Raw genomic sequence first — 15,875 nt, 5'->3', positions numbered from 1 at the left:
TTTAAAACTTCAGTCACCTCTGCACCTTTTAGTTTCTCCTTTTTCTTCCTATACCTTCGGTCGAATGACTGGGGGGTGGAGTCAAGGGAGGAGCTATATAGACAGCTCTGCTGTGGTGCTCTTTGCCACTTCCTGTTAGCAGGAGGATAATATCCCACAAGTAAAGGATGAATCCGTGGACTCGTCGTATCATAGAAGAAATCAATTTATCAGGTAAGGATAAATTTCCTTTTTTCTTAAGATATTAGTAAATAATATTGAAAATGGCCAGATGACCACTGTTGTTATTGTGATCTTGCTAAATTGTCATTAAGGGTACCCAAATGTAAAATAGGAGCCATACAGGCTTTTTGGGGTTATACTACAGACTAGAGTGGCCCCTTTGTGCCAGCAATCTTTCATATACGTGTTAAAAAATATTTGAGCAATATAACCAACCTCCCTGATGACAGTAGAAAAAAAACTAAAAGGGTACAAAATTACAGGAAAGCGGGTAAGATAAATATTGAAACAACACTGCAAAAGTGTTTTTCTACTAAATATTTTGGACTAGATTACAAGTGGAGAGCAATCAATAACTCAGGGTACATTATCTTACACTCAAACCCACACTAAGAATTGCGCACCATCTGCTATTACAAGTTTATTGTACCTGGTTGGGTTTGGGAGTACAATTCATTTCCATTTTTGTATGTGTTTAGGGACATTACAAAAGGCCTCTGTTTGATTGAAAACATGCATTGTATGGCTGCAAGTTGGGGACCCAAGGAGGAAGAGGCCTTGACGTGGTCCTAGACCTAACATTTGGTCAATTGCTGTAACTAACTCTTCCATTTTGCTTTTAATCTAGCTTTGTGCTTGCAAGAGAGTGCCAGACTTTCTATGGGTTTTGCACCCAGGCTTGTTTGGCGTTAACTGCCTGAGTCACTGAAAGCTGTGCATCTATGTGTGAATGCTGTGAGTACCCAGGGCTGTGAGTTTTGCAGGGTGATGGGATGTTTATATATACAGTGTACAGTGTAGATAGATAGACAGACAGACAGACAGACAGATAGATAGATAGACAGATAGATAGATACAGTTGCATTATTGGGCTAAAAAAAGCTGCACCCAGGTGGTAAATCACTGTAGAACAAAGTTAACAAGACTTTGATCTGGTTCCTGAGAGAGTGCTTCTCTTTCTGTATGTGTGTGTATATATATTGTATATACATAAACACTATCGCCTAGATTTAGAGTTCTGCGTTAGGGTTAAAAAGCAGCGTTAAGGGGTCCTAACACTGCTTTTTAACGCCCACTGGTATTTAGAGTCAGGCAGGAAAGGGTCTACTGCTCACTTTCTTTCCACGACTCGAGGCTACCACAGATCCCCTTACGTCAATTGTGTATCCTATCTTTTCTATGGGATTTGCCTAACGCTGGTATTACGAGTCTTGGAAGAAGTGAGCGGTAGAGCCTCCAACCGCAAAAAAAAGTCTGTAGTTAAGAGTTTTATTGGCTAACGCGGGAACATAAAGCTCTTAACTACTGTGCTATAAAGTACATTAACACCCATAAACTACCCATGAACCCCTAAACCGAGGCCCCCCCACTTCGCAAACCCTATAATAATTTTTTTAACCCCTAATCTGCCGCTCCGGACACCGCCGCCACCTACATTATCCCTATGAACCCCTAATCTGCTGCCCCTAACATCGACGACACCTATATTATATTTATTACCCCCTAATCTGCCCCCCCCCAACGTCACCGCCACCTACCTACACTTATTAACCCCTAATCTGCCGACCGGACCTCGCTGCCACTATAATAAATGTATTAACCCCTAAACCGCCGCACTCCTGCCTCGCAAACACTATAATAAATTGTATTAACCCCTAATCTGCCCTCCCTAACATCGCCGCCACCTACCTACAATTATTAACCCCTAATCTCCTGCCCCCAATGTCGCCGCTACTATAATAAAGTTATTAACCCCTAAACCTAAGTCTAACCCTAACACCCCCCTAACTTAAATATCATTTAAATAAAACAAACTAAATTTACTATAATTAAATAAATTATTCCTATTTAAAACTAAATACTTACCTATAAAATAAACCCTAATATAGCTACAATATAACTAATAGTTACATTGTAGCTATTTTAGGATTTATATTTATTTTACAGGAAACTTTGTATTTATTTTAACTATGTACAATAGCTATTAAATAGTTAATAACTATTTAATAGCTACCTAGTTAAAATAATTACAAAATTACCTGTAAAATAAATCCTAACCTAAGTTACAAATACACCTAACACTACACTATCAATAAATTAATTAAATAAATTACCTACAATTAGCTAAACTAAAATACAATTAAATAAACTAAACTATAATACAGAAAACAAACACTAAATTACAGAAAATAAAAAAAATTGCAAGAAGTTTAAACTAATTACAACTAATCTAAGCCCCCTAATAAAATAAAAAAGCCCCCCAAAATAATAAAATGCCCTACCCTATCCTAAATTACAAAGTAATCAGCTCTTTTACCAGCCCTTAAAAGGGCTTTTTGCGGGGCATTGCCCCAAAGTAATCAGCTCTTTTACCTGTAAATAAAAATACAATACACCCCCAACATTACAACCCACCACACACATACCCCTACTCTAAAACCCACCCAAACCCCCTTTAAAAAAACCTAACACTAACCCCCTGAAGATCTCCCTACCTTGAGTCGTCTTCACTCAGCCAAGCCGAATTCTTCATCCAAGCGGGGCAGAAGAGGTCCTCCATCCGATTGAAGTCTTCATCCAAGTGGGGCAGAAGAGGTCTTCATCCATCCGGAGCGGAGCGGCAGCATCCTGAAGACCTCCGACGCGGAACATCCATCCTGGCCGACGACTGAACGACGAATGACAGTTCCTTTAAATGACATCATCCAAGATGGCGTCCCTCGAATTCCGATTGGATGATAGGATTCTATCAGCCAATCTGAATTCAGGTTGGAAAATTCTGATTGGCTGATTCAATCAGCAAATCGGATTGACCTCACATTCTATTGGCTGATCGGAACAGCCAATAGAATGCAAGGTCAATCCGATTGGCTGATAGAATCCTAATTCGAGGGACGCCATCTTGGATGACGTAATTTAAAGGAACCGTCATCCGTCGGCCAGGATCGATGTTCCGCGTCGGAGGTCTTCAGGATGCTGCCGCTCCGCTCCGGATGGATGAAGATAGAAGGTGCCGCTTGGATGAACACTTCAATCGGATGGAGGACCTCTTCTGCCCCGCTTGGATGAAGAATTCGGCTCTGCAAAATGAAGACGACTCAAGGTAGGGAGATCCGCAGGGGGTTAATGTTAGGTTTTTTTAAGGGGGGTTTGGGTGGGTTTTAGAGTAGGGGTATTTGGGTGGTGGGTTGTAATGTTGGGGGGGTGTATTGCATTTTTATTTACAGGTAAAAGAGCTGATTACTTTGGGGCAATGCCCCGCAAAAAGCCCTTTTAAGAGCTGGTAAAAGTGCTGATTACTTGGTAATTTAGGATAGGGTAGGGCATTTTATTATTTTGGGGGGCTTTTTTATTTTATTAGGGGGCTTAGATTAGGTGTAATTAGTTAAACTTCTTGTAATTTTTTTTATTTTCTGTAATTTAGTGTTTGTTTTTTTGTATTATAGTTTATAGTTTAGATTATTTAATTGTATTTTAGTTTAGCTAATTGTAGATCATTTATTTAATTAATTTATTGATAGTGTAGTGTTAGGTGTATTTGTAACTTAGGTTAGGATTTATTTTACAGGTAATTTTGTAATTATTTTAACTAGGTAGCTATTAAATAGTTAATAACTATTTAATAGCTATTGTACATAGTTAAAATAAATACAAAGTTGCCTGTAAAATAAAAATAATTCCTAAAATAGATACAATGTAACTATTAGTATATATGTTTATTTTATAGGTAAGTATTTAGTTTTAAATAGGAATAATTTATTTAATTATAGTAAATTTATTTTGTTTTATTTAAATGATATTTAAGTTAGGGGGGTGTTAGGGTTAGGGTTAGACTTAGGTTTAGGGGTTAATAACTTTATTATAGTAGCGGCGACGTTGGGGGCGGGAGATTAGGGGTTAATAATTGTAGGTAGGTGGCGGCGATGTTAGGGAGGGCAGATTAGGGGTTAATACAATTTATTATAGTGTTTGTGAGGCGGGAGTGCGGCGGTTTAGGGGTTAATACATTTATTATAGTGGCGGCGAGGTCCGGTCGGCAGATTAGGGGTTAATAAGTGTAGGTAGGTGGCGGCGGCGTTGGCGGGGCAGATTAGGGGGTAATAAATATAATATAGGTGTCGGCGATGTTAGGGGCAGCAGATTAGGGGTTCATAGCTATAATGTAGGTGGCGGCGGTGTCCGGAGTGGGAGATTAGGGGTTAATAATATAATGCAGGTGTCAGCGATAGCGGGGCAGCAGATTAGGAGTTAATAAGTGTAAGATTAGGGGTATTTAGACTTGGGGATCATGTTAGGGTGTTAGGTGTAGACTTAGAGAGTGTTTCCCCATAGTAAACAATGGGGCTGCGTTAGGAGCTGAACGCTGCTTTTTTGCAGGTGTTAGGTTTTTTTTCAGCCAGCTCAGACCCATTGTATCCTATGGGGATATGGTTCACGAGCACGTTTTGCCAGCTTACCGTAGGCAACGCTGGTGTTGAGGGTTGAAGTGGAGCTAAATTATGCTCAATGCTCCCTTTTCTGAGGCTAACGCAGCCATGCAGACAACTCGTAATACCAGCGTTGGCTTAAGGGTGCGCTGGAAAAAAAAGGAGCGTTAGCACCGCGGGTCTTTACAGACAAAACTCTAAATCTAGGTGTATGTATGTGTGTGTGTATACATATGTACTGTATATATATATATAGCTGTGTGTGTGTGTATATATACATGTTTGCGTGTATACATATGTATATATATACTGTATATATATATATATATAATATTGTTTGTACAGTATATATATATATATAGCTGTGTGTGTATATATATATACATGTTTGTGTGTGTGTGTGTATACATATGTATATATATATATATATATATATATATATATATATATACTGTATATATATATATATATATATATATTGTTTGTACAGTATGAGTTAATTCTTAGAGGTGAAAGATTGTTACATCCGTCAGGATGTCACAGGAGGTGTTGTTCCCCCTGTTCCAGTTCATGTTTTGTTTTTACCATGTTGCTGTATGAGGATCTTGCTTTTATTTTTCACTAAATAAAGACTGGCTTTTTACCTATCCCTGGTGTGCCGAGGAGTTTCCTTGTTCTTCTCTATATATATATATATATATATATATATATATATATATATATATATATATATATATATATATATATATATATATAATATTGTATGTACAGTATATATATAGCTGTGTGTGTGTATATATACATATGTTTGTGTGTGTATACATAGCGTGTACAATGTTTTTAATTAATTAAACTCCACTAGTTTCAGCACATCTCCATTGAAGTCTGTTATGTGAGGGATTTAGCACACCCGCTTTATTAAACATACAGATGTTAGCTCACCCTAGACTTTGACTCAAGTGATAAAAAAATACTTTTAATTTGTAATACGAGAACAAAAATAAAAGCATTATTTATTTAACGTGAGTGATATTAGCGCACAAAATGTTTGTGCTCCACAGCATTAGGTTGGGCTCAATTAATCTTTGCAAGGCTTTAATGCATTTAATCTTCAATGATGTTATGACATTTAACAGAAGTGTGTTTGTTTATTGTGCAGACAGCATTGATGGCAGCGCTCCTACTGTAACCCCAGGACCCGGAGAACAGACAGTCGATGTTGAGCCGTAAGATCTATTACTTACTCACTGAGCCATTATGTGTATTGCTGATGACTGAATATTTCAGTTGATATGTGTGACACACTAGTGTGCACAGGAGAGTACACATTGGTTGTACAACTACAGATCTGACATCACTGATGATGTCAAAAGTGCTGTACATGTAGTGCCACTGATGTCATCATTGTTTTGCATAGCGTTGTCTACATAAGCAACATTGCACATGTTACATACACTGTGTGTTATACACGCTAACACTGATCCATTCTTGTGTTTTAATTAAAATCTGGATCACAGCCTCAGTGAAAGCTAATATTAAGGACAAATTTATGAATCTATGTACATTATGTATTTACTTTTTAACCGTAATACTTCTGAATCATGTACTTCCTAATATCCTTTTATCTGAGCTGTCTTTTGTAGTTCCTTTAATTAGCAACACTGAGTCAATATTACATCATTCATTTCCTCTACGCCTCAGCATTTCACTGCAATACTTTGATTCCTTAAAGGCATTATAAACCCATTTTTTTCTTCTTTCATGATTCAGATAGAGGGGTCTATTTATCAAGGGCCCATAATGGCCCTGTTTCCGCACGAGCCTTCAGGCTTGCTGGAAACAGCAGTTAAGGAGCAGCGGTCTTAAGACCGCTGCTCCATAACTGGTCCGCTACCTCTGAGGCTGCGGTCTGCAATCCGCCTGATCCTATATGATCGGGTTGATTGAAACCCCCTGCTATCAGCAGATTGGCCGCGAAAGTGCAGGGGGCGGCATTGCACAAGCAGTTCACTAGAACTACTTGTGCAATGTTAAATGCCGACAGCGTATCATGTCGGACAGACAATGATAAATTGGCCCCAGAGCATGCAATTTTAATCAACTTTCTAATTTACTCCTATTATCACATATTTTTCATTCTCTTGCTAGCTTTATTTAAAAAAACAAGAATGTAAAGCTTAGGAGCCGGACCATTTTAGATTCAGCACCCTTGATAGCGCTAACTTATTGGTGGCTAAATTTAGCCACCAATAAGCAAGCATAACCCAGGTTCTGAACCAGAAATCGGCCGCCTCCTAAGCTTTACATTCCTGCTTTTTTTTAATAAAGATAGCAAGAGAACAATGACAATTTGATAATAGGAGTAAATAAGAAAGTGGCTTAAGATGGCATGCTCCATATGAATCATGAAAGATAAAAATTGGGTTTAGTATCCCTTTAAACATTTATTTAATAAACTTACAAATGCAGGAATGTATATCAGTACATTGAACAGTACTGACCAGGGCTCACATTTTTAATTGGAGTAAAATTATAAACTGTACCAAGTACATATCTGCTGTATATAATTTCAAATATCTGTTAGAAAAGCAATAAATGCTAGTATGGGACCATTCTTTTCTGTTAACAATTTGCAGACGGATTAATATTGGAGCACAATTCCAGGCACAAATTCCAGAACTTCAAAGTCGATTGTCTCTAGAGAAGGAGTTGCCCAAAGCAACTATGGTTTGGAAGCCTTTACTGGAGCTAGAAAATATGGAATCACAACATAGAGGTAACGGCAAATGCATTGCCCACCTGCTAAGCATACTATTAAAGAGACAGTCTAGTCAAAATTAAACTTTTAAACAACTTTCTAATTTACTTTTATCATCAAGTTTGCTTTGTTCCTTTGGTATTCTTTGTTGAAAGCTAAACCTAGGTAGGCTCATATGTTAATTTCTAAGCCCTTGAAGGCAGCCTCTTATCTCAGTGCGTTTTGACAGTCTTTTTACAGCTAGACAGTGCTAGTTCATGTTTGCCATATAGAAAACATTGTGCTCAATCCTGTGAAGTTACTTAGGAGTTAGCAGTGATTGGCTAAAATGAAAATCTGTCAAAAGAACTGAAATAAGGGGGCAGTCTGCAGAGGCTTAGATACAAGGTAGTCACAGAGGTAAAAAGTATATTAATATAATTGTGTTGGTTATGCAAAACTGGGGAATGGGTAGTAAAAGGTTTATCTATATTTTGAATCAATAAAAAATCTTGAATAGACTGTCCTTTTAAGGGGCTATATAGGTCTTTAACCTTTGACAGATACCCACACAAATAGCCAAGAACTACCATTTAAAACAGGCAACAAATCCAAAATTCCAAAAACCAACATAAACATTTTCACTGTTGCTCTAATTTGCTTGATCTACACTGTTTTGCTATCAATGTTTTAACAGTAAATCCCTAAAGTGACTTCATACCTTCCAATATTTCCCAAAGTGCATGGTGGACTTGAAGGCTGTGGGTTGAGTTGCGGCAAGAAGAGTCAAGGCCTGACTTGGGAGGAACTGGTTGTGTTATGGGGAGGGTTGGGTTATTATGCTGGCACGAGTAAGCAGCTTCTGGTGGGGACATTGGAACATTGCAAAATGTGGGACAGTTGTCATATCTGCAGGTGCTTATATTGTCATGACGTCACTGCAACAGATAAACATTGACACAGGCATAAGAACAGGGCCGTTTCTAGAGAAACTGCCTCCCAGGGCAAAATTCCAAAATGAGCCCCCCTCATAGATTCTAAAGTCCCCCTCCTAGACCTTGCATGTCACTCTGTCATTTAGAGGTCAGCTCCAAAGCAGCAGTGCACTACTGTGGCCTAGCTGAACACATCTGGTGAGCAAAAGTGGCCAACCACCAGTTAGCTCCTAGTAGTGCATTGCTGCTGCTAAGGATATATACATATGCTTTTCAACAATGGATACCAAGAGTACAAGAATAATAGAATTGTCTTAAATTTGTTTGGTGTATCCTGAATTATGAAAGTTTAATTTTGACTTTCCTATCTCTTTAAATATGTCCTTTTTTCTACTACAATGTTTTTTTCCAAATATATTGATATTATCTAAAAATATCTTTATATCTTTTACTAATTGCCATTATATTTATACTTTTCTTTTAGCTATTCATTTGTTTAATGCATATCAATCCCTTTAAATTCTTATCCAAAATGTATTTACAAAACTTCCAATAGACTTTAAAGTTGAACTTTGCAGAAAAGTCATCAGGTAAGATTTTCTAAAGGATTGCAATATGTCACTGGGTGTATTTGTAACATATTTAGGGGTCTATTACAATTATTTAGAAAAGTTATAACTATTTTATTTTACAAAATTCACTTTTAAAGTCTATGATATTTTTGATCCTAAATAATTTGATAAAGAACTGTAATAGCTGTTTATTTTTCAAATATACTATACACATAGACAGTAATAGACAGACATGCACACACAGGCAGTAATAGACAGAGACATGCACACACAGGCAGTAATAGACAGAGACATGTACACACAGACAGTAATAGACAAAAACATGCACACACAGACAGTAATAGACAGAGATATGCACTCACAGACAGTAATGGACAGAGACATTCACACACAGGCAGTAATAGACAGAGACGTGCACACACGGGCAGTAACAGACAGAGACATGCACTCACAGGCAGTAATAGACAGAGACATGCACTCACAGGCAGTAATAGACAGAGACATGCACACACAGGCAGTATTAGACAGAGACATGCACACACAGGCAGGGATAGATAGGCATACACACACACAGGCAGTAATAGGCAGATACATGCACACACAGGTAGGGATAGATAGGCATACACACACACAGGCAGTAATAGGCAGATACATGCACATACATGCAGTAATAGGCAGATACACACACACACACAGGTGGTAATAGGCAGATACACACACAGGCAGTAATATGCAGATACATGCACACACAGGCAGTAATAGGCAGATCCATGCACACACAGACAGGGATAGATAGGCATACACACACAGGCAGTAATAGGCTGATACGTGCACACACAGGCAGGGATAGATTGACATACGCACACACAGGTAGTAATAGGCTGATACATGCACATACAGGCAGGGATAGATAGACATACACACACACAGGCAGTAATAGGCAGATATATGTACACACACACAGGTAGGGATAGATAGGCAGATGCATGCACACACAGGCAGTAATAGGCAGATACACACACACACACAGGCAGGGATAGATAGGCATATACACACACACACACACACACACAGGCAGTAATAGCAGACACACAGACAGGCAGGGATTGATAGGATACACACACACACTCCGGCAGTAATAGGCAGATACACACACACAGGCAGGGATAGATAGGCATACACACACACATTCAGGCAGTAATAGCAGACACACACACAGGCAGGGATAGATAGGCATACACACACACACTCAGGCAGTAATATCAAACACACACAGGCAGGGATAGATAGGATACACACACACACTCCGGCAGTAATAGGCAGATACACACACACACAGGCAGGGATAGATAGGCATACACACACACTCAGGCAGTAATAGCAGACAGACACACACACAGGCAGGGATAGATAGGCACACACTCAGGCAGTAATAGCAGACACACACAGGCAGGGATAGATAGGCATACGCACACACAGGCAGTAATAGGCAGATACACACACACACACAGGTAGGGATAGATAGGCAGCTGCATGCACACACAGGCAGTAATAGGCAGACACACACACACAGGCAGGGATAGATAGGCATACACACACACTCAGGCAGTAATAGCAGATACACACACAGGCAGGGATAGATAGGCATACACACACACTCAGGCAGTAATAGGCAGATGCACACACACAGGCAGTGAAAGATAGGCATACATACACACTCAGGCAGTAATAGCAGACACACACACAGGCAGTAATAGCAGACACACACAGGCAGGGATAGATAGGCATACACACACACACACTCAGGCAGTAATAGGCAGATACACACAAACAGGCAGGGATAGATAGGCATACACACACACACTCAGGCAGTAATAGCAGACACACACACAGGCAGGGATAGATAGGCATACACACACACCCTCGGGCAGTAATAGGCAGATACACACAAACAGGCAGGGATAGATAGGCATACACACACACTCAGACAGTAATAGGCAGATACACACAAACAGGCAGGGATAGATAGGCAGATGCATGCACACACAGGCAGTAATAGGCATATACACACACAGGCAGGGATAGATAGGCATACACACACACACACACACACACACACACTCTCAGGCAGTAATAGGCAGATGCGCACACACAGGCAGTGATAGATAGGCATACATACACACTCAGGCAGTAATAGCAGACACACACCCAGGCAGTAATAGGAAGATACACACACACACAGGCAGGGATAGATGACACATACACACACCCATTACTATTAAGCATTTGTAAACAATAAGTAAATAAATAAAAAAAAGGCATAATGTCAAAAATATATTTTTTTAAGTCCTTAACAGAAAACCTGTTCCTTAGTATGTGGAAACCCAATTTTTATAAAGCACATTTTTTAATTAGCTCAGTAAAACAAAAAAATATGTACATATCATGTAAAGACCATGAATAATTTGTCATATGCATAAAACATCACTTTTTTTTTCTTTTTTTTTAAAAAAACATCTCTTTATTAAAGGTTTTCCCTGTTACAGAATTTATTTACAGAAACAGGGTATACTTATGCATTGTCTTATAAAGTTATCTGTTCCAAACATACTTTAACAGATGTATTTTTCTAACAAATAAAACGTAATAACATTATACACGTACTCAACTGTCTCATCATAAAACTTTACAATAATGTCTAAAGCAAATGTCTATCCTCTTGAATGACTCTTTTACCTCAGACTCTAAGTGGTAATAAACCATTGCTTTCTACAACCTGCCCCCCCTCCCTCCCCACATTAACCCACCACCCTTCCTACCTCAATTAAAATCCCTGTGTAATTATGCAGCACTTGTTTAGTATAGGAACTTGGGGGATCCTTGGATTTTATAAGACAAGGGAGCTATATGTTCTCCCCTTCTCCTGCAGGTTGTGGTTCTAAGATAGAGTTCTCTCAGATAAATTTTATATCCAATAAAGTGTTTAACTTCTGTCTTTTGAGATATCCGAACTCCTCTAAGGAGATCAAGTCTGTGACCTTTGATTTCCACACTCCTACTGAAGGGATATATGGGGTTTTTCATTTATGGGCAATAAGTGCCTTTGCTTCATTTAAACCTATCTGTAAAATAGTTAGTCTCAGTTTACAAGGGAAGAATGGCAGGTCATTAAGTAAGGCCATATTTGGGGATAAAAACATCACCTCTTTAATGACACAGATTAGTGAGATAGGATACTGCTTTCCTTAGAGTGATTCCTCTCCTTTTTACTTTCAGTTTTAGCTTTAAGTAGTTATTCGGCTTTAACACGCCCCCTTTGTTATCTTGTTGCTCCATTAGTATGATTGACATCCAATGCAGCCAATTAACATAACAGCTTCCTTTCAAATATATATATTTATATATATATATATATATATATATATATATATATATATATATATTATTTTTTTTAATGTTTATGCTTGTAATCTGTATATTTTAACCTTTTACTATACTAGTAGTTTATCAAGCAAGCAAGCACTGCCACTTTAACACAATCATTAAAAAAAATATTTCTTCTATAAAGGTAAGACGAGTCCACGGATTCATCCATTACTTGTGGGATATTATCCTTCCCTACAGGAAGTGGCAAAGAGCACCACAGCAGAGCTGTCTATATAGCTCCTCCCTTAGCTTCACCCCCCAGTAATTCTCTTTGCCTACTCTAAGTACTAGGAAGGGTAAAGTGAAAGAGGTGATAAAATATTAGTTTTTAATTTCTTCAAGCAAGAGTTTGTTATTTTAAATGGTACCGGTTTGTACTATTTACTCTCAGGCAGCAGATGGATGAAGACTGCTGCCTGGAGGATGATGATCTTAGCATTTGTAACTAAGGTCCATTACTGTTCCCACAGAGGCTGAGGAGTACAGGATACTTCAGTGTGAGGAACGGTTTCATGCTATGCAGCAATGAGGTATGTTCAGTCATATTTTTTCTGGAGAGACTGTGTATTTCAGAAAGGCTGACATTATACCCAGGAGGGTAAGGGTAAGCAGTAATCCTAGAGCTAAAAGAAGGGCATTACTTAGCTTGCATATGGGGCCAATTACATATATGGTTGACACTGAATGGCAAATGTTTGTGAGCAAACGTTTTTTTTGAAGGGAGTGCTTTAACGTTTTTTGTGGGCAATAAACGTTTTGGGCAACTTTATTAGGGCACACATGGCTTAATTTTAGGGTCTTAGAACCCACATGGCAAGTTATAACCGCTCTGGTGTGGTTCTTTAAGGCTGATGAAACATCGAGTGAGATGGGCGGAGCCTATTTTCACGCCTCAGATGCACAGTTAGTATGTCAGCAAGCAGCAAGCTCTAACTTCTGAGGGCCCTGGTGAATGTTTTGGGCCAAATTGAAGCTTTTACCCCACTCTTTCGATCCCTGAGGAGAGGTAGGGCCACAGCAGGGCTGTGGCAAGGTGCTGAGTTTTTTTTTTCCGTATCTGGGCCTATTTTCGATCCGGTTTGGAAATTAAGGGGTTAATTGTTAAAAAAATTTGTGGTGCAATCTTAACTACCTATAGTGTGTCTACATACAAAATTTTGAGAAATTTGGTGCATGTTTAGGCTGTTTTGCAGAACGTGTATGCTTTTTTTCTCTTAAAGGCGCAGTACCGTTTTTTAAGATTGTTATTTTTTTCACTAAATAAAGTGTTTTCATGCTTGTTTGTGGTCATTACTAGCCTGTTTAACATGTCTAACATTGATGAAAGTCAATGTTCAATATGTTTAGAAGCCATTGTGGAACCTCCACTTAGAATGTGTCCCTCGTGCACTGAAAGGTCTATAAATTGTAAAGAACATATTTTAGTTACTAGAAGTATGTCGCAGGATGATTCTCAGTCAGAAGAGAATCAGATTATGCCATCTAATTCTCCCCAAGTGTCACAACAGTTAACGCCCGCACAAGCGACACCAAGTACTTCTAGTGCGTTTAATTCTTTCACCGTGCAAGATATGGCCTTAGTTATGAATACTACCCTCACAGAGGTTTTATCTAAGCTGCCTGGGTTGCAAGGGAAGCGCAGCAGGTCTGGTGTGAGAACAAACGCTGAGCCCTCTGACGCTTTATTAGCTATATCAGATGTACCCTCACAATGTTCTGAAGTGAGGGATTTGCTGGCTGAGGGAGATTTGTTCCCTCAGACAGATTCAGATATTACGGCTTTTAAATTTAAACTAGAACACCTCCGCTTATTGCTCAGGGAGGTTTTAGCGACTCTGGATGATTGTGACCCTATTGTAGTTCCAGAGAAATTGTGTAAAATGGACAGATTCCTAGAGGTTCCTGCCTACACTGATGTTTTTCCGGTCCCTAAGAGGATTTCGGAAATTGTTACTAAGGAGTGGGATAGACCAGGTATTCCGTTCGCTCCCCCTCCTACTTTTAAGAAAATGTTTCCCATATCAGATGCCGTGCAGGACTCGTGGCAGACGGTCCCTAAGGTAGAAGGAGCTATTTCTACTCTGGCTAAGCGTACAACTATACCTTTCGAGAACAGTTGTGCTTTTAAAGATCCTATGGATAAAAAATTAGAGCGTCTCCTGAAGAAAATATTTGTTCATTAAGGTTTTCTTCTCCAACCTATAGCGTGCATTGTTCCTGTAACTACTGCAGCGTCCTTTTGGTTCGAGGCTCTGGAAGAGGCTCTTCAGGTTGAGACTCCATTGGAGGATATTCTGGATAGAATTAGTGCTCTCAAGCTAGCTAATTCTTTCATTACAGATGCCGCTTTTCAGTTGGCTAAATTAGCGGCAAAGAATTCAGGTTTTGCCATTTTAGCGTGTAGAGCGTTATGGCTTAAGTCCTGGTCTGCTGATGTGTCATCTAAGGCTAAGCCTTTAGCCATCCCTTTCAAGGGTAAGACCCTATTCGGGCCTGAACTGAAAGAGATCATTTCAGACATCACTGGAGGGAAAGGCCATGCCCTTCCTCAGGATAAGACGAATAAGATGAGGACCAAACAAAATAATTTTCGTTCCTTTTGAAACTTCAAAGGTGGTCCCTTTTCCTCTTCCCCTGCCGCAAAGCAAGAGGGGAATCTTGCTCGATCCAAGTCAGTCTGGAGACCTAACCAGACTTGGAACAAGGGTAAACAGGCCAAGAAGCCCGCTGCTGCCACCAAGACAGCATGAAGGGGTAGCCCCCGATCCAGGACCGGATCTAGTAGGGGGCAGGCTTGGGCAAGAGACGTTCAGGACTCCTGGGCTTTAGAAATAGTAACCCAGGGGTACGTTCTAGATTTCAAAGATTCTCCCCCAAGGGGGAGATTCCATCTTTCTCAATTGTCTGTAAACCAGACAAAAAGAGAGGCGTTCTTACGCTGTGTAGAAGACCTATATTCCATGGGAGTGATCTGCCCAGTTCCGGAAACAGAACAGGGGCAAGGGTTCTACTCCAATCTGTTTGTGGTTCCCAAAACAGAGGGAACTTTCAGACCAATTTTGGATCTCAAGATCCTAAACAAATTCCTCAGGGTCCCATCCTTCAAGATGGAGACCATTCGGACTATTTTGCCAATGATCCAGGAGGGTCAATATATGACCACCGTGGACTTAAAGGATGCGTCTCTATACATTCCTATCCACAAAGATCATCACCAGTTCCTCAGGTTCGCCTTTCTGGACAAGCATTACCAGTTTGTGGCTCTTCCCTTCGGGTTGGCCATGGCTCCCAGAATTTTCACAAAGGTGCTAGGGTCCCTTCTGGCGGTTCTAAGGCATAGCTGTGGCGCCTTATCTGGACGATATCTTAATCCAGGCGTCAACTTACCAACTAGCCAAGTCTCACACGGACATCGTGTTGGCTTTTCTAAGATCTCACGGGTGGAAGGTGAACGTAAAAAAGAGTTCACTTATCCCTCTCACAAGAGTTCCATTCCTGGGAACTCTGATAGATTCGGTGGACATGAAAATTTTTCTGACGGAGGTCAGGAAATCAA

General features: G+C 39.6%; 1 protein-coding gene across 2 annotated transcripts in view; it reads left to right on the top strand.

Annotated features, from left to right (window-relative positions):
- The window catches only part of TRERF1 (transcriptional regulating factor 1), a 508,752-nt gene that overhangs the window by 340,273 nt on the left and 152,604 nt on the right, over positions 1-15,875 (top strand). For both annotated transcript variants that reach the window (XM_053712363.1, XM_053712362.1), the window contains exons 9-10: positions 5,809-5,875; positions 7,286-7,425. In XM_053712363.1, coding sequence (XP_053568338.1) covers positions 5,809-5,875; positions 7,286-7,425 — 207 coding nt within the window. The remainder of the gene's footprint in view (positions 1-5,808; positions 5,876-7,285; positions 7,426-15,875) is intronic.

The sequence above is a fragment of the Bombina bombina genome, chromosome 4 (assembly GCF_027579735.1).
Source record: "Bombina bombina isolate aBomBom1 chromosome 4, aBomBom1.pri, whole genome shotgun sequence".
In the NCBI taxonomy this organism is placed as follows: domain Eukaryota; kingdom Metazoa; phylum Chordata; class Amphibia; order Anura; family Bombinatoridae; genus Bombina; species Bombina bombina.
Note: the sequence above shows the minus strand (reverse complement) of the source record. Positions and strands in the feature narration are given on the sequence as shown.